General features: G+C 38.9%; 1 protein-coding gene across 1 annotated transcript in view; it reads right to left on the bottom strand.

Annotated features, from left to right (window-relative positions):
• LOC139984504 (uncharacterized) overlaps positions 1 to 19,860 on the bottom strand; it is a 54,625-nt gene that overhangs the window by 23,724 nt on the left and 11,041 nt on the right. Inside the window, exons 2-10 of the mRNA XM_071998418.1 lie at positions 17,432 to 17,914; positions 12,496 to 12,665; positions 7,992 to 8,229; positions 7,453 to 7,679; positions 6,375 to 6,549; positions 6,029 to 6,055; positions 3,921 to 4,015; positions 1,369 to 2,932; positions 129 to 815 (exon numbers count right to left, since the gene is read on the bottom strand). Coding sequence (XP_071854519.1) covers positions 129 to 815; positions 1,369 to 2,932; positions 3,921 to 4,015; positions 6,029 to 6,055; positions 6,375 to 6,549; positions 7,453 to 7,679; positions 7,992 to 8,229; positions 12,496 to 12,665; positions 17,432 to 17,780 — 3,532 coding nt within the window. The 5' untranslated portion in view covers positions 17,781 to 17,914. The remainder of the gene's footprint in view (positions 1 to 128; positions 816 to 1,368; positions 2,933 to 3,920; positions 4,016 to 6,028; positions 6,056 to 6,374; positions 6,550 to 7,452; positions 7,680 to 7,991; positions 8,230 to 12,495; positions 12,666 to 17,431; positions 17,915 to 19,860) is intronic.

Genomic DNA, 19,860 nt, shown 5'->3' with positions numbered 1-19,860 from the left:
CAAAATAGCTTAATTAGTCAATAATTTTGTCTTATTGAAATTTTTATTATAAATACAATTGTAACTTTAATATCAGTTCTCCCAAGATCTTTACGTACTCAATTTCAATGAATATTCATTTATCTTACCCACTGAAGTCATGCTCAAGTGTCCTGTTTCTGTCACAGTAACCGACACAAGAGCTTCTGGAAAATGTAATTCTCTACCCACGAAAGTTCCCCCGACAGTAAACACAGTTGCATAAATTTCCGAATGTCCTAGCCCTGAAGGACCAACAGACCTGTTGAGGCTGTTAAGCTCCACATGACTTCCGGTTGTCGTAGTAATCGTTGTCGGGGAGTCTTCGGTAGCAACGCCAATCGTGACTGGGCCGTAACTTTCCATCCGGCCAGAGATATCGATGGTGACCACATCAAGATCACTGGCAGCTTCAAATTCAAAGCTCCCAGAGATGTTTAATTCCAAGAACTTCTTGAAGTCATCTAATCCAAGTATACCAACCATTGTTGAGTTACCATCATCGAGGGCATCATAAGTCCTAAAGCCATCCCTATCGAACAGAGCGAAGTATCCCTCGGGTAAATCCACAGATAGTAAACCGGCCATGAATCGACCGTTACACTCTAGATGAAGTGGGTAGAGGTACGATGTTTTCACCCACAATTTATCACCCTGAGATGAGGCATCTAGAGTCATCTGTCCCAAGGGCCCAATCGTTAAATCTCCTTCCCGTGGTCGGTAACTGCCAAACAGGATGATGTTGTTCCATGCGGTGAAGATGCCATTGACGGTGAAGGAATTTGCTTGGATGAAACCTGTGAAATCGAGAAGAAAATGAATCTAGCCTTCAGACAAGAAACTTCCAAAAAGGATTGTATTAAAGACGGAAGTCAGAATCACTCAAAATAGTCTAATGGTGTCTGTAATGTAACAAAAACTACAACTCTTTACTCTCTACAAGTACTCTCTCTACAAGTATTCAGTTGCAAGAATATTCATATACAGTAAAATACTATTCTAACCTGGCACCTTTAATTAATAGTCATTATAACAATTAAGAGGCCAGATTTTTATTCAGTTTATGATCTTGGATGAAGACAACTACATTAATCGTTTCTTGATTTGATTTGTTCCAAAAATATTAAACACTGCAGCCTACACCTCTATCCTATAGACATTTACATTCAAAACTCCCATTCATCCTTTCTTGTACTTTGATTTCATATTACATAATTAAACATTCATTGGAAAGCACTCATCTCCCCCCTCCCTCTCCCCCTCGCCCCCCTTTATCCACCACCAATCTAGTTCAATGCAACTTCAATAAACCGAATTGACACTTCAAACATAGAATCGAGTTCAACTAACCGACAGATGTAAATTGAAGATTTCCAGATTCAGTCACCAACACTGAATTCATTGGAAAAGTAAACTCCACATCACTGCCAGTAAAGGTTCCTCCAACTTCCAATGAAATCAAACTGAGTTGAGAATGTGTCAATCCATTTAGGTTATGACTGCTGTTACTGTTCAGAATTACCGTACTGCCTGGTGTGGTTTGGAAGATAGTTTGGTCCGTGTCATTCTTGTGACCCAAAGACATGTGACTCTGCGACTCAAACCAACCAGAAACGACAACTTCGTGTATCTGTAGCTCCTCCACAGGTTCGAACACAAGATGACCTCCGACCCTGAGTGAGATGAAGCCAACTCCGATGTCCAAAGGACCAGCCTCGAAGTGACCATCGATGGTAACATTGTCTGCATGTATTTGACAAGGAGCATCAGATTCAGTTTTGACCAAACTTAGCTCGCTGTTCTCACCTGTGGTGAACGTGTTTATCCTTTCACTTGACGAGCCTGTGAAGACTACATCTTGATTCACTGCCATGGTACCACTCATATAAAACCGATCTGTTTTGAAATCTGTCAACAAGTTCATCACTACGTTCCCCTGACTGCCGACTACAAAGTCATGAAACCCATCACTGCTTGAAACGACAGCACCAGGTTTAAATGCGCCATTGATTTGAGCAGTTTGTGCATTGAAGGAAGAACTAGCAGACCCAGGCCAGATAAACTGGCCCCCAGTAATCTCAAATAGTTCACTGACCACACTCAATGGTAATGTGCTCTGTACAATACCTGCTGAACTTACCGTTGCCACGGTGAAGTTATTATGAAAGGGTTCAAAGGTTAAATCACCAGATGCACTCACACTGAAGTCATCCACGCCTTCTAATTTTACCAATCCAGTTGATACATCCCCAGAGATGACTAAATTTGGTGTTCTGATCAGCGATGGCTCTGCGAAGGAGTTAGACTCATGTCCCACTTGATCAAATATAGCATCATGAAGGTTGACAGAGTCTGCATCTATGGTCACCAGGCAAGCTACCATCAAGGAGGACCCTGCTCCCATGGTAATGGAACCCTCCTGCCCTCCATGGATATCCAGGGCGTACCCACAGTGGGTGGATTGGTCAGACTTGTCCAAGACCACAGCAGCATTTGCACCAATGTCCAGTGCCCTCAAGCTTAGTATCTGGTTTACTTGCAAGGTTTCATCGGGAAACAGCTGCAGTAGATCTCCACTGAAGACAATACCAGCATCGAGATGGGATGAAACAGTTCCCCAGACTCTTAAAGATTGAGAGATGGTGACACTCTTCCCTGGGAGGTCAAAGATTCCATCAACGTAGGTTGGAATATTGAGTGTTTCATTGAGGGTGAGACTACCTTGAGAATGAATATGCAGGTACGATGGAAGCTGACCGGTAACCGTGGTAACGATTGTAGTCCCTGCTACCACTAGGTGGGATGGGGCTCTGAAAGTGATTCTTTGAAATTCTGTGTTAGTTCCAGCAGGAATCCAAGCTGCTGCACCAGAATCTTCCATGAAAAACTGTGAACAGTCAGCATTTCTCTTTGGCTGTTAGAAGACAAGATAAACATGGAAAGAAAATCAGAATGTCACCTGAACGGTGTTATTGTCCATAAACTTCCAAACAATTATAACCATGTCTTCTAGTAGGGAGTCTTCTAACTTGTTCAGTAACCTTACAGATGCCAGATGACACCCAACATCCAGTCGATTCCCCTGACCATCCCAAATTGAAGAAAAGGGCAAAAACAATAAATAGAATAACTGAAATAATCCAATTTATTTCTGCACATGATGAGGGGCTTACTCAGACTTCAAGTATTAATATAGCTGTAGAACAATTGAGAGTGGAATCACACAAGAGTTATTGGCATATTATCTCCTTGTGATTAATTCATTAACTACATCTATAGGCAACTTGCTAGGAATTGAAAGGACTTTTCCATGAAATCCACTCCTGCCCCCCCCCCCCTTAATTAGAACAAATGAACATCCTGTAGTTTTCTCAACCTTCTTTGTCCTGCAAGATCTACCTAGCATACTGCATTTACAAGAGATCAGCAAGTGCTTTCAGCCCTAGTGTAAATTTGTTTCTCAATGTCTCTAACTTTTCATAAAGAGAGCCCTCTGTACCACCTTATATCTCCAATCCCAGATTTATTGCAGGGGTTCCCTCAAATCCTTTCCATATCTCCCTCCTTCGCATCGCATCTGTTGCTGCTTAATTTAAGACTTTGTGTATATCCTTGCCATGACTGTACAGTATAGATTTTAATTCTACAGTTAAACCATCTTCGCAAACGCCGCTCCTTTTTACGTCCCTCATTAACCACTTTGTGTGTAAACTTGTTGCTACCATGTTGAATATTGTTTTATAGTTCCACAAATCATCTTTCTAACCTCCCTCATTTCATAGCACCTTAAAGAGCTGCTTCATGGACAACTTAGTGTATTCCTTGTTTCTACCATACTGAATTTATTTCGACAGTTTCCCAAGTCCTGTTTCTGAATCTCCCTTGTATCCATAGCAACTTACAGCTGTTTGCTGTCCTCCATTGTCAATAATGAGATCACCACCTGTCTCTTCTGACCCCAAATATACTGTTCCTGGTCCTCCAACTTCTGGAATAACTGTGACGTAGAATGAAATAAAACAGTCTTTTGAGTCATATATTTTTTTGGGAAGGTATGCTATTCCTTATAATTTGGATGGTATATGTCATTTTAGTTTAGTTTAGTTTAGTTTAGTAGAAAAAAGGATCAGGAGGGACACTTAAGTCCCCATCAAGGACCCTATAAAGAGAGGGAAAAAAACTGAAGACACAAACACTCAGACCCGATTACAATGCTTAAAGTGCTTGTCCAAAGCATTCTTAAACCCATTGACACTACTTGCAAGTACAACTTTCTCAGGCAAACTATTCCACTCATTCACAACCCTATTAGAAAAAAAGTTATGCCGAATATTAATCCTACTATGCGACTTTTGAAGTTTAAGACAATGACCTCTAGTACAACTACTGTTTGCAAACATGAAAAAGTCGGTAAAGGATAAATTGTCGAAACCATACACAATCTTGAAAACCTGGATCAAGTCCCCACGTAACCTCCTAAGCTCCAGTGTGGTGAGATTCAACAGTTGTAACCGCCTATAATAAGGAACCCTCTTTAAGGAACTAATCATCCTAGTAGCCCTCCTCTGGACCTTTTCAAGTACTTCCTTATCCTTAGCAAAATAAGGGTTCCAAGCCTGCACAGCATACTCCAGATGAGGCCTAACCAACTGCTTATAAAGCCTAACTACGATGTCCTCTTTCAGAAAACTGAAGTTCCTCTTGATCATACCTAAAACCCTATTACCTCTTTTAGCAGCTTCAAGACAATGTTTGGAAGGTTGCAGAGACGAGTCAATGTAGATACCTAGGTCTCTTTCAACAGAGACCTCCTGTAAACGTATGTAATCTTGAAAACCTGGATCAAGTCCCCACGTAACCTCCTAAGCTCCAGTGTGGTGAAATGTTTTGGAACATTTCTCTTCAGAAGTTTATAATTGTTCCATAAAATGTTTCATAAAATGTCACAGTTCAGTTTTTCCTGGTTACATGATGCATGTGGTTCTGTTTTCTTCAAGCCATGAGCAAAGGGCACACTACTGGGTTAGTGGTTAGACTCTGTTAGCCTCAGTCACATGACTATCAAACTTTTTTATATAAGTACTACTAGTACTAGGCTAGCACAAAGGCACTTCCAAAGTGTGCAGCACAATATTTCTTTATAAATTATAAAACTGGACCAGATACTGTGTTACATACGTTGACAGCGCCTGTGGAATAGCCAGAGTAGGCTGGCCTAGACTAGCTAGGCTCCTACAGCCTCAATGTAGCCTGGCCTAGGCCTAACACGTACTACTGGTACTATCACTTATCAGGGATTAGCCAAGGCCTACAGTAGCCTACTACTACTAGTACTAGGCATATAGCCTAGTAGTAGTTTTAGTAGTACAATTCGTATCACTATCAGTATCACCATCTCTTTCTTAAGGAGTACAATAGCATTGCCTCATTCCAAGAACTTTCACTATGACAGTCGAAGCACAATGCGCTTAATTGTGTCTATAGATTAAGACTTTGCGTTTAACCAACCATTTCCTCAGTCAAGGCAAGCTAAACGGTGAATGACAAGCTATGCAATTTCGCATGAACTGGGAATCATCTCCATCTACGTTACGTTGAGTGATGTGCAGAAAGGCCTAACGTTAGGCTTCCTTTCAGAATTGAAAAACAGTATACTTGATAAAGTCGTTTTCAATTGTTTACTGTGTGGGTGTACCCAACAAAATAGAAAGCTATTCATCTTTGCTTCCTTACGAAAAAGAAATTAAACGAGTTCTGTTCCCTAAAATGTATCCTTGTCCTCCTACATTTTATGCTATTGTTGGGTAAATGAACCTTTCGAAAACCATTTGTCAGATTTAAGACATTTATGCATAAATGTGTCAATTCCGCGGCCCTTTAATTCCTAATCTGGACCCCATCACCCCCGCCATTTCAACACAAAAAAATTCTCTGTTAAAGTTGTTCTCAAGTTTGGCCCCAATGTCTTCCCGTTCAAACTGTGCTAGTAAAACAGATTTATGTACGGTACCTTCTGTGTCGCTTCCCCAACAGGCATCTGAAATGATTAACAAACATGTATGAAAATTTATGTAAATCGTCAGTTTTAGTCACGATGTTGCTTACATAGTCCTTGAAGAGTGTCGATTAAAGAGATTTGATATCGAGAACCTTAATCTTTAACTTACATATAAATTAGTTCATTGAGATTGTCAATTAAAGAGATCTAATATCGAGAAACTTATTCTTTAACTTACATACAAATTAGTTCTTAGTTGTTGGATTGTTTTGACATATTTTGTTTCGATTTACAAACCACTTCAAATTTCGAACTCATCAAGAAGTAATCGACAAGAAATAGCAGCAATTCCTCTTACCCGTGGATCCTCCAGCGACTCCGAGTAAGTTTACGTCCATGTATTTATATTTGTAGTATGAGTGTGGAACAATCAGTAATCTCTTTACTGTTATTGGAGCTTGAAAGTAGTTTGTAACCGTGGTAACACCATCGCTATTGGCGCTGAAGTACACTCTTGGACCTAAAGGAGTTTCCTGTGAATAGATATTTCAAAATTATATTGCTGTAATTAAATCAAGAACTCTATCCGGACTGATAAACAGGGCAGCGAAAGAGGGTTCAATCTAAAAGGTAAGGCACGCATATACTTCGAGGGGCAGTTGGGGGGGGGGGAGGAGGGGTAGGTTTCTCGAAACCTATTTTTTAAATACATTGTTGTTTCCTTTATGGAAAGACAAATTGACTCTTCTAATTATATTTTTAATTAATTTTTCAACAAGAAGGTACTTTTTGAATAAGAAAAGACACTTTTTACTTACAAACTGAATATCAAAGGTGGTACGTTTTTCACCAAAAATGGATATTTATTATTTATAAAAAGGAGCTACTTTCAAAACGTTTCAACCACACCTTGCTCCGAGCCCCCTGCTAATAAGCCTTCAAACATTTGAAAGAAAAATGAAATATGTTTCCTGTGCTCTGCCGACTGAGTTAGACTGTCATTCTCATCAACACAATAATGATTCCACTGCTTGGGGATAGTCAGTGACCACAAATCCGCAACCCGGCTGCATTCGATACAACATTCGACAAAAGATGCAAATTTGAAGAAAACAAAATCGGCATTTTTTTCTCTTCAAAAGTATAGTAATTAATGGAAGATATCTTATTTTAAATAAAAAAGGAAAGATAATTATATGGTTGGATGAATAAAGAACGAGGCGAAAAGATTTCTTCAAACCCACTGGCGTATTCCTTGTTCCGATCCTTCCACTCCCTCCCCTCCTTCAGTGGGAAAGGAATTTGATATTAGAAAGTGTAATGAAACGAAGGTAGGATGAAACTGAGGGCGATGAAGCGGGAACGAGATGGATGTGAGATCCACTTTCTGTTTTATTTTCACTATTTTGATACCCCGATTGCTCCTTTAAGCCTACCTTGTAGTCTTTGTATACACCAGACCCGTCATCAACTCGTAAATAATACGACTGTACGTACTGCGGTCTGTTGTTTTTATTGTATCTGCATTCGTTATACGAAGCACATCCTTTGATGGAAATAGCATATAGTGGTTTCGCACTCGTAAACGTCACTGATTGATATTGGCCTGATGAGATTCTAGACGGAGAATAGGGAGCAGGGTCGGACAGGGTCACCAATTGACCTATGAATAAACACAAACAACATTAACAACAATAACAACTTCATGAGAGCTTTCCGGAATTGTAACATAAACACAATGTGCCTGATACAAGCCTGTTTTACCATATTGTTCAAACAATAAAACCGTTATATAATGCAGTTTCTTACATATGGTAAATTTACCCTGGTACATTATTGTTTCTTCATTTCTTTTTATTAAGGAGGGGGGGGGGTGCGGACGATTAGTCTTTGCAACCGTCACCGTCCTAAGATAAACATTCTATTCCGTTTATTGGATGTTTGAGTTGCTTGTTTATTTATGTTTTACTTTTACCTGTGATGTATCCACCGTATGCCCTAGTGTTGCCTTGGAAGGTATTCGTAGGTGCCCGGATGGAGATACGTCCGCCAGATCCACCCCCACCTCCTGTACTCGATGATCTTCCACCGGTTGCGGAAATGAGACCAGACCCATTAATCTTCTTCGTTTGGATGTTGATGCTGCCACCACTTCCCCCACCGCTGACACCATCTGATGCAAAGTCTCCGTCCGCAGAAAGTATCCCATTAATCTATTGGAATATAAAAACCAATAGTAAATATGACTACATTGTTATGGTGTTTACTACAATATCCCCACCGCTGACACCATCTTATGCAAAGTCTCCCATTAGTCTATCGGTATAAAACACAATAGTAAACATGGCTACATTGTTAAGGTGTTTACTAAAATATCCCCACCGCTGACACCATCTGATGCAAAGTCTCCGTCCGCAGAAAATATCCCATTAATTTATTGGAATATAAAAGACAATAGTAGATATGGCTACATTGTTATGGTGTTTACTAAAATATCCCCACCGCTGACACCATCTGATGCAAAGTCTCCGTCCGAAAAAAGTATCGCATATATCTATTGGAATATAAAAACAACAATAGTAGATATGAATATTTTGTTAAGGAGTTTACTAGGATATCCCACCACTGATACCATATCAACCAAAGTAACCATCGGCAAAATCTATCATTTATGCCCCAGCAGAGGACGAGGCAACCGCCGCTGATAAAGCTACGTTGTTAAGATTGAAAATAGTCACAACATTGTAAAACTCTCTTGTTTTCTGCCATGGAATATTTAAATTATACTTATACACAAAGTGAGGAAGATTATGGAAATATATCCTTCAATAAAATACATTTTCATTAATTGCTTAATACAGAGGAAAATTAATAGCTACAGGCAAACATTCCAAACTTTTGAAAGATACAGTAGCATAAAGACTACCACAGAAGGCTTTAACGCTTGAAGAAGCTCTACTATGATAACATTGCATATGTTAAATACTTCCTGGAGTAGTTGAAGATAAGCCAGTAAAAACAAAGCTACAGCTAATCAACCATATCTTGACCTATATTGATATAATATTGAGCTGCGGAATATTTCCTTTTCCCTTTTCTAGTATTATTAGAGTTATATTGACCGCCAAACGGAATAACACTTTATCATGCCCATCTCGCCTATATTGATATTCCTCTTCAGCTTGTGTATTTCTGACTTGGCTATACTTCAAACCTACCGAACTGTATTTGCAAGAACTACTGATAACAAATAAAGCCTAGTTTTATAAAGTGGATAAGTTTTTTTTTCAAATCTCTTTTGGAGGTATTCACTGGACATGTCAGTCTTTATTATGATGAATGAGGCTTCAGACTGGCGATATTTTCTTTATTGTTATCTATATTGAACTTCCAGGGTTCTAATGACAGGTTTGATAAATAACTGGTCCAAACAGGACAATAAACTTGAAAAGGGGGCTTTTCCCTTAAGAGGATGTCACGCGACAAGAGAAAACTTCACTTGCAAGTAACGGAAAGTTAACTTTTTCACAGGGCGGCACGCGGTTTGGGGCGAGTCTTTAATGCCTTTAAATTCTCCAAGCTCATAAAAATTTAGTTTATTAAGTTACTGGATCAAAATGGCATAAAATAGGTATTGCTCGCCTTGTTACCACATTCGACCTTAGTATACTTTCTGTACGCAGGAATAAAATGAGTCATGGAAGTAGTTGGGAGAGGGGAGGGGAAGAATTGGAGGGTGAATTTTGTTTTACGACGCGTATCAATGTTAACTTTTATTAACTGCTTCTATTGATGGTGACTTTCCACCTTGTCAACTATTGTGGGTAATTTATATTGAAAAAAGGGTTAAAAGTTGGTAAAAGAATAACTGCACTATCGTTGCTCTCTTCATTTACAAACTCTCAGTGTGTTCCACGAGATCCACTGATGGATTTAAGAAAAAGTGTTTATTAAAATGTTAGAGCTATCCTTCTGTGGAGTCCTGTAACAGATTTGGGTGCGTGAGGAGGGGGCCCGTAGGGGATCCGTATGGGGTCCACATGGGGTCCACAGAAACGAATTAGGTCCGTAAAAGCCTAATGGGTCGATCTAGAGTTAACTGTCATATATACACTGTCGAGACAGTCATAAAACCTGTTGTGAGTGTTATTACCCCCATTCACCAAATTTAGAACTAGCCCTCTGTCCCTCCCCTGGGTCTAACCGTACCCATATCAGTCACTTTCCACCTATTCGTACTTATAAGTTTGGCTCAATGAAGGTGAGAATAAATATTTGTATAACGCCACAAGTAGAATCACGAATCTCTAATGTGACCCTGTTTTAGGTCCTCTGTCTCATTTTCTCGAAGTGGTCTAAAGGTTATGTAAAGTCTAACTTAGCAAACGATCTTCCGATGATGGATGGTGATAACAACTTGAAGTAACCAAGTCCGGATCTTAAAAACCCATTTAAAGTACCGCGATATGTTGTCGGCATAACAAAGTTGGGCGATATACTTTTTATATATATTAATATATTTGTTAGAAAAAAATATACACATCGTGACATAATGTAACTTCTGACATGTTCTTCATGTTTGATTGATTGACTGCAGTGTATGTATTCTTGCCCCATGGTTGTAAAACGACCTTGACTATTTGAGGGCTGTAGTAGTGGCGCTAAACATTTATAAATATTATTGTGAAATTTAAATTAATATAATAAACTTATCCAGCAGAATCTTCATGTTTCTGAGATCATCAAGACATAACACATTTGTGGTTTTGTAGAATTGGTTTGTTGAATGGTACGGGTGGTAAGTGAGGAGGGGGGGGGTGGAGGGTTAATAGTTGTATTTGTTTCTTGCGGGGATCTATTTGAGTGCTTATAGTGCCGTTCAGTTATAAGCCCTGATGTTTGGTTTCTTTGGACGGGTTTCGTAAAATGCGCAGGATGAATGTAATTTGATGCGGCACGTTTCATTCTATAATCAGACGAATAATGTTATAAATTCACAACGGGGAAATAACTTTATTTTCAAAATTTAACATATCAGCATATAAAATGAAGAAAAAATATCTTATTTTCCAAGTATTTTTTCGCTTGCACAAACATAAAAAAGTGTCCGAAATGTTAAAAATAAGTCCTCCATGAATGCAAATACACTTGACTAGAAGTAAAAACGAAGTGACTGTGTCATTTACCTCCTTCTATCCCCACCCCCCCCATCTCCTCGCCTATTATTTGTCCAAGGAAGCAACTAAATTACAAATTTCCTACTTGATGAAGTATTTATTATAGACGGCATGCATGAAGTGTATGACTTTTGCATGATGATTGCATGATCATTGTATATGACCTGCCTTAGATAATTTGAATCAGACTCAACAAATTATTGTATCTATTGTTTTGTTTACATATCCATTAGCAATTATTGGAGGGGTAATAACATACTCCCCCCCCCCCACCAAGATGTAACCGTTGGAGTAGGGTGGGTGGTGTATGTGGGGCTGTTCCCTATGCCAAAATCGTCCTCGTAGAACCAAGCAATTAAACCATAATAAATATTTAAAAAATGGTACACAATCTTTTTTTTTTCATGGACTAAATTGTTTGTAAATCTCTAACAGGTAAGTTTAAATGTTGACATCGTTGTATGTTTATTTCGTTACTATATTTTGTATATGTGGATAGTTTAAGGTTTGGTCAGAATAATCTAAAACAAAATAAACCCCAACACAAAATGTAGATGCAAATTTGAATAATGCGACCTTCCACATCTGTGTTGGTATTAAGACACACTCACCATATTTATGTCTCAAAAATACTATATTTGTGAATATATCTTCTCATTTTGCTGCAGTATTTTATTTTACACAGGGAGATAACTCATTCCTCCAAGATTTTATTGTATGGACTAAACTAGTTTAATAAACATATGATAGAATTTGAAAATTTGAGAAAAGTTATAAAATGATGAATTAAAAAAAGCAGGCAGAGACGGTGGCCAAATGGCGCCAAAACGCTCATAAGTCTGAAATCTGGAAAAGTGGATACAACACAATTCGGCCTCGAATCATTAACATGCCAATGCGCATGCCCCACAACAGTAATGTGATTGGTCGAAGCGGTGATATTATACGCAAGCACTATTAACTTTGTATTAGCAATTGTACGCAGCTGTATGTATTATCATATATGCATATAGACACACCCTGTTCATTAAATAGTAACAACGATCTCCCTAACCATTGGCTCATGTATGATTACAGTTTGTGACGTAATGATTGAGCATGCGCATCTAGTGTCACACGTTCCTGAAATAGTCCTAACTGAATAACCAGAATAAGAATGAAATGAATTGTAATTATCAAGTTAAAAAATGATCGATTAATAATTATATCGATAACAGAAATATATATAAGCACGTTAGCAGTGAAGGAAGAAAAAAGGAAAAAATTAACAAATAATTAAAGATGAAATAGATCAATACAAACCTCGACTGACAGAGCATTCATTATAATGATAACACCGCCACCGTTTCCCGGGGAAGGGCCGCCTCCTGGGCTACCAAACTCTGTTGGAATGATAGGCGATCCGTAGGGCACTGCATCATCCTCGGTTAGGAATAAACCCGCTGAATGCCCTCCTCGGCCACCGTAACTTCCTAGGAGTGTCGGCGAAAGAAAAGGAACGTGTAGGTCATGTGAATTCGTCACGTGAATCACGTGAATTTAGGCGTGGGTGGGCAGATGGGAGTGTCAATGAGGGTAAGGTGGTTTTCAGAAGGGCGACTGAGGTAACTTATCCGGGGGTTGGGAGGGGGGGGGGGGGTCGTCAGTATCAGAGTTGGGGACTCAAGTCAGGGACTCGGACTCGAGTCCGACTCGAGTCGCAAATTTTAGGACTTGAGACTCGACTCGAGACTCGGCTCTCAGAGACTTGGGACTTGACTTGAGACTTGCCCAAAAAGTTAGCAAAGACTTGGGACTTGACTTGAGACTTGCCTTCAAAAGACTCGGTTTTTCTACTAGAGACTTGTTTGTATTTCACAATTTTCTAATCATTAAATAACTTCATAAGTTGATATCGATAATAAATAATTATGGTTTCGTGTACGCAGGGCCGTCTTAAGTGATCACCGGGCCCTGGGCCCGGCAATGGAGCGGGGCCCATCAATCAAGTGAGTTCGAAAAAAGTTGCGTGAAAAATTGACATCCTTGACAATCGCTCAAGCATAGACATGCCTGCATTTACCACCCCCTCCCTATGTCGCGCATAAAGCATAAAACTTTAGCTGAATAACATACGTGATATATCTAAAAAATGAAATACATTATAGAAGAGAAATCTTCCAGTTGCCCTCCATCCCTTCCCTAACAATACTGGACTTACCATTTGTAACACCCTTGTGTTGAGTCTTTCAACTGAGAGGGAGGTGTAGGCGGTTTTACACTATCTAACGCAACGTAGTCGCCAAGAACATGAAGTATTTTTAAGGGAGGGCCCGAGGAACATGAACTTATAGCATGCTCCTCATGGTGAAACATAATTGCACCTATTAGGTGAATTGAATGTACTGTTAATAGTAGGAGAGACTAGCGTAGGTTCTTATGACCAACTAGACCGGTTTCTGCTTTCAAACTTCATAGGAGGAGCTTATATCAGTAGACGCCTTTGAATATTTTATATTCGGCCTGGGCGTCTCATTCTCAAAATGCATCTATTTTCTGTGCACACGTTTTTATGGACTCATGGTGCAGCTATAAAAGCATCTAAAAGAGCTTCGTGTGAACCTTGAGAGTCAGCTGATTCTTCGTTAGTACCTTGAGTTAACAAGTAAATCTTTGAGATTTTGGGCCCTATTGTAGGCTAGAATCGGTTCTTTTGGAAACAGTTTGGATAATTGTTGCGTGTTGCGAGATTAAGTGCCAATGTTTCTAAAGTTTTTTTTTTTTCAAATGCGTGGTTTTGATATGGGGTGTAAAGGTGAGCTTGAACACAAGTGGTGGTTACTTTTGTTTAGGTTTGGTAGTGAGGTACTGCCCACGGTTTTCAAATTTTATGCCTTTCGTGGCTGAGGCAATTTCCTCTTTCTTATAGTTACGGAGTAACAGTTTCTCTGTGTAAGCCTTCGGGGCATTGTATATTCCAGGGTAGCCAACTCAGATTTGAATATTTAATGTCAAACTCTCAAGTGTTTCACCAACTCTCGTCACAAGTTGTCAAGTATCGAATTCAATCAGGCATAATGGCCTATTCAATAAGTTTTCCTCCCAGATTAAGACACGGGGTTACTGTGATTGCGGGGCCCCTGACATCGCGGGGCCCTGGGCCAGGGCCCCGTGGGCCCATGCGTTAAGACGGCCCTGCGTGTACGCTCGAATTACGAGCGCCCAACGACGACTACAGGCGTTACCATAACTACCATTGGCTTGGTTGAATATACCATCCAGGACTGCTGTTTGGCTGAAAGTTGGCCTTTTTCAATAAAACAGTGGCTAGCAAATTTTGAGGTAATTTGTTCCGTGGCGTGTGCCCCGGTTTTGCTATTCGGCTGTTTAATTTATACCACATAATTCCTGGAACACTGTTACATTATTCGTAGCCTGCATCATTGTATTCAAACTTCAAAGACTTGAGACTTGACTTGGGACTTGCTCATAGGGACTTGAGACTTGACTCGAGACTCGACCTCCAAAGACTTGAGACTTGACTTGAGACTCGCTCAAAATTTTCAAGGTGACTTGAGACTTGACTTGAGACTTGCTGGTAAAGACTTGAGACTTGACTTGAGACTTGCAGCTAGGGACTTGTTGACAACTCTGGTCAGTATGTGTATATATGTGTTCGTAAAGTTGTAAACCTCATTAACACAACTACCATAGGAAAAGAAAAAACCTATAAGTTGAGGGTTACTGAGAAAGGGATGAAATTAGAACTTCATTTGATCTGTTTGGCTAACTCATTGGTCAGCTTTTCCTGTTGAGACTCTCGAAGAGACCCCCCCCCCCCCTCCCCCTACACCTTACTGTCTACTGCACGGGTACGTTACAACTGGCTTGCTCTCGTAGAAAATTGAATCCCTCATTAAAGCATATTTTCTATTTGTAAGCTAACATTTTGAATTGATGTTGTTCAATTTTGTAGTACAGTATACACTAAAACAAAATTCTCAATGTAAGTAGCATAACTAGCCACTTTTATTTCAGTTTTGATAAAGTATTAACGTGTTCAAAGTGTCTGTTTGAACTCTTGATCATGATTAATAATGATTTGATTGAGAATAAGTAAGGGGTTAATCAACGGTCTAGCGTGCGTTACTCACAGGATTAATGCACGATCGGGGGATAATGCAAGCGATGCACGAGGGCGGAGCCCGAGTGCATCCAGCGATAGCATTAACACCCGGAGTGCATTAATCATGTGAGTAACGCACGCTAGACCGTTGATTAACCCCGTTCATTCATACACTACCATTTGTGTGGGGGAAAAATCATAAAACAAAACATTTTTGGTTACATATAACCAAAGATTTATTAAAGTGATGCCCCGTAATTTTACCGTGCGTTACTCACAGGATTAACCACGATCAGCTGACCTGAATGGACCAATAGGATTTAGGAATCTTTACTAAGTATGAATGAACAGCGGTTGTTTACTGAGAATAAAGGGTTCTTATCTTTAGTTGTTCAAAGTCATATATCTTTGCGGCCCCAATTTAAAACTTAAGATTTCATATGGTGCAAAATGGTGGGCAAACTAAAAAAATCACTAGAAGGCAAACGTTTTCTTGTTTAAAAGAAACCGTATTGAATATCATGAGTTTTAATAAAGTCATATGTATTCTGGACCCTGCTGTCATTTCAAAACTAGATATATTAACTTTTAAAGTTGAAGGTTTACATTTTGTATCAAGTCAAGGCCTTCTCGCACCATTTAAATTGACTATAGTTAACCCCTGGTCATTGATAACGTGTCTCGCGTATATACACTCATGTGAATCTTGCCCTTTTACCTCCGTTAAACATATTATGAAAATTAAAATAAATAGTTATTTATCTCACCCTTTACGAACGCCTAAAATATTTCCCCGGGCAACTTTTTCATCCTAAAGCCCGAGGCTGCATCCTTCCTCAACCTCCCCTCCCCCTACCCCACCCCTTCGTCAGGATTTATACAATCAATGATTTGTCCAGCCTGGGTGATCTTACTTATGTGATTGGTCATATTAAGACATACCTCCATAGATTATTTCACCAAATGACGTTCAGTGCGTGACTATACCATTTCATAAATTTTATTTGGTCAACTAAAATATTTGCTCCAAATCTGAGTATCGCAAAATTTACCAAATCAACTTTAAATGCTACATTTCAGATTTTGTATCTATCTCCTTCTCTCTCTCTTTCAACAAAAGCAAATACTAAATGTTAAATTTTACTGCTCACTTCAACATTACTTCTAGACCATACGGAACACAATTCTAATTTTAAAGCGTTAGTCTTCTAAAGCCTTACGTTGAAGATTTTTAAAAAAAATGTTACATTTGAATATACCTCTATTGCTAACCCTTCAGCATTGTATTAACTCTATAAAGCAAGGTCCGGTGGCTATTTATTTTATTTTATTATGTCATTAATTGTCATAACTTTTCATTTTTATTTTATATTTTATTCGATACCTTGATTTGGTCCTTTTTATGTTTTCTGCGTTTCACAATTTTCTTTTTTCATTATTCTAGTCGATCAAAACTCGAAAGGAAAAATCCATTAGTAAGAACAGGTAATTTGTGTCAAAGCAGATCAACCTTAAGAGCGAATAATTTAACAATTATATTTATTTGTATATATTTTATGACTTCATAAAAATGGAAAGTAACGTACAAGTCTCCTTCAATACAATAATCTTCTTCACGATTTCAACGAATGACGTGGCACAAGTGAGGTGAGATTGATCTCCCTCCCCTCCCCCTCTCCCTTCCCCATCCTCTCACTTCCCAACCCTTCCCCACCCTCTCCCTTCCCCACCCTCTCCATTCCCCACCCTCTCCCTTACCGTCAGAACTCTACTCAAATCTTTGTTTCTCCAACCTACGAACAGGTTTGTAACTTTCAAATCAGGAAAACTTCCGGGTTTTTTGTACCTATTGGCGTGGAATGGAAAGTTGTTGAATTTGTAGTAAGAACGAAATTGAAATCAAGTGACTTTGAAAATGCAATAAGTCATCAAAGTTCTCTTGAATTTGAGTCAAATGGGACTTATTTTCCTGTAAATTCTCTTATAAATGAATAAAATTTGAAACATTTACGTAAACCACCCACTGGTTAAAATCCAGTGCTGATTCAAGATAGAGTAAGCTCAGTCAGACAGAAATCGCTTATTTATGCTTTCAGGTACCGTTGTCATGGATACTTCTCGTTGTCTACTTACCCCCGGACCCTTCATTGGTTCCTTTTCCTTCGCCACTTCCCGCGGTGAATCCCGAACCGTCAGCGGATATTCGTCCTGTCGGATAAACGATCAGCTCTCGGACATCCAGTTGGATAGGAGGCGTAGTTTTCCTTATCGTGAGGTTCCCTTTCACTTCCAGTCGCCATATTTGGTTCGGTTCTCCTGTGAGATCGCAAGCCGTATTTTCAGCGATGATGACAGTGCTGTTAGGTGAGAAACTCACCGAACATTGGGCCAAAGTAACTCGATTAAGCGAAAATATCGTAAACAGTACGACCAGGTAACACCAGTTCACCGAGAACCGGTGAGGAATGGTCACCCACACCATTCCAACGGTTTCTCGATTAATTACTATCTTGTAAAACTCAAATAGTAGAAACCATCATTTGAAAGAATAAGAAATAAAACTTCTCCAACTTTCCTTGTCCGATTAGCGTTGTCCTTCGACGTGAACAGTTAAAGCTGTAGTAAAATACAAAGAAGAAGACAAACGCATTTGATCGGCATGAGAAAGTTTACTACACTCATAGAATTACCTGTTGGTCGTCGTTCTTAAGTACAGACCATTTATTGATATTCATATTTACTTTGACGTCAGATAATCACTAATGAATGGCGTTATCTTTTCTGTGTTTACTTTACAGTGTGCATCAGCAAAGCGTCAGTGCTTATACCTAAATAAACACAAGCAAATTTCTGGTTGAACCTTCTGAGAACTCATTTCTAGATATGCAGGATACTTAACGTGTGGATTTTATTATTCATGCAATATTAATTATGTTAAAATTGCTTTCGAATAATATTGACTTTTGTGTCATTATACTATTATGAAACCGAGTTTAATTTTGGGTCAGACATAATGATTGCGGTATACCTTCCATGTAGTTTTCTCTATATAGGGCACTATGGGGGAATACATTTTCTATTACTGTGTGAACAGGTTTCTCTCTAAGAGACAACCAAATTATGTTAAATTTCATTACAGGTAAAAAAAATCTTACAAAAAAACGTAAGACAAATATGTTACCCAACTGGGTACGTATGTACCAAATTTGGGTAAAGTTTTGCCCCAAAACAAGACTATTTTCACCAGTTTCTCACCTTTTTGGCCATTAAACTGGTTACAATGACGTAATTTTACTTCTATTGATTGCACCTGGCAACAGCAGAATGATTCTCTTCACGGCAATAGAGCTATGCATGTCTTAGTTTATTTCTCATATTTTAATTATTTTCACTCATTGTTTTTAAATTATTTCATTAGAGTACAAACTATGTTTCTGTTTAAAACCCGTTTGATATTAAAGTCTACTTTGGCGTCCCTTGTGACAATCAAGATTTCATATATAAATATATATAATGACTGCAAAAATAACCACAGCGTTACTTAGCACTGGAATAGTGTATTGTATTGTGTTATACGCATTGGTGCTAAATGAATATAACTCAAGCTCACACTTTGAAAAGTGGGCCGGAGAAGGAATATATTTCTACCCCTCACTTTTTCAGCTATTGACGTATACTACACGACACTGCTAATACATTCAATTGGATCCTTAGTATTAACAAAAAGGAGTGTCAGGCAATGAAATGATCATTTCCTTTTTCGCTTCCTGTATCCAAAAATAATCTTGGATGTTTTTGTAGTAATTGTTGCAATTTTCTCGAATATTGACGCTTTCTGTCAAGAGTTTTAAGAAATAAAAGTAGGAAAAAATGTAATCGATTTTTTTTATTTTTTATGAAATTAGAAAATTAGGCCGGTTAGGGTTACGTTACATCTACAAAAGTAAGAACCCTTACTACAGTTTAGTGGTTTGTGCTAAGTTTCAAATGTTATTTTCTCTCAATCTGTAAAACAGATCATATGAATGATATATGGGGAAAATACACTGTATTGTATATCTACCGTTCATATGAAAAACCACTGGCGTATTCTCAGGACCTCTGCATTTAAAGAGGTTAGGAGCGAAATATGTTTGGCGGCATGGGCGCAGATCAGTCTTGGATAATGGTGAGGACGCGTGTCTGTTCTCTGATACTATCTAAGCGGAGCGCGACCAAGGGTTCTCGCGTAGTACAAGCATTTTTTTGGGCAAATATACCTCCCAGATCTCCGTAAATAACACTTCCCAGACCCAATGATGCTCCCAAATCTCCTTAAATTTTAGATCTCATGGCTTTGAAATTTAGTTTGGGGAAATATATGGGCGTCTGCAGCAAACAAATCAGGGGACAAATAATCTTTAGACTTTTGTATACGATGGGTCTGGGGTCCTCTCCCAGAAAACAATTATAGACTGTCGCAAATGCGATTTCCGTCCAATATTTAACAACTGTGGATAAATGTCATAAAATGAGAACTGCTGCATGTTATTTGCACAATGCTGGATCAAACTGCGCCAAAG

The sequence above is a fragment of the Apostichopus japonicus genome, chromosome 17, assembly GCF_037975245.1.
Source record: "Apostichopus japonicus isolate 1M-3 chromosome 17, ASM3797524v1, whole genome shotgun sequence".
NCBI classification, from domain to species: domain Eukaryota; kingdom Metazoa; phylum Echinodermata; class Holothuroidea; order Aspidochirotida; family Stichopodidae; genus Apostichopus; species Apostichopus japonicus.
This window is presented reverse-complemented; position numbering and strand designations above follow the sequence as displayed.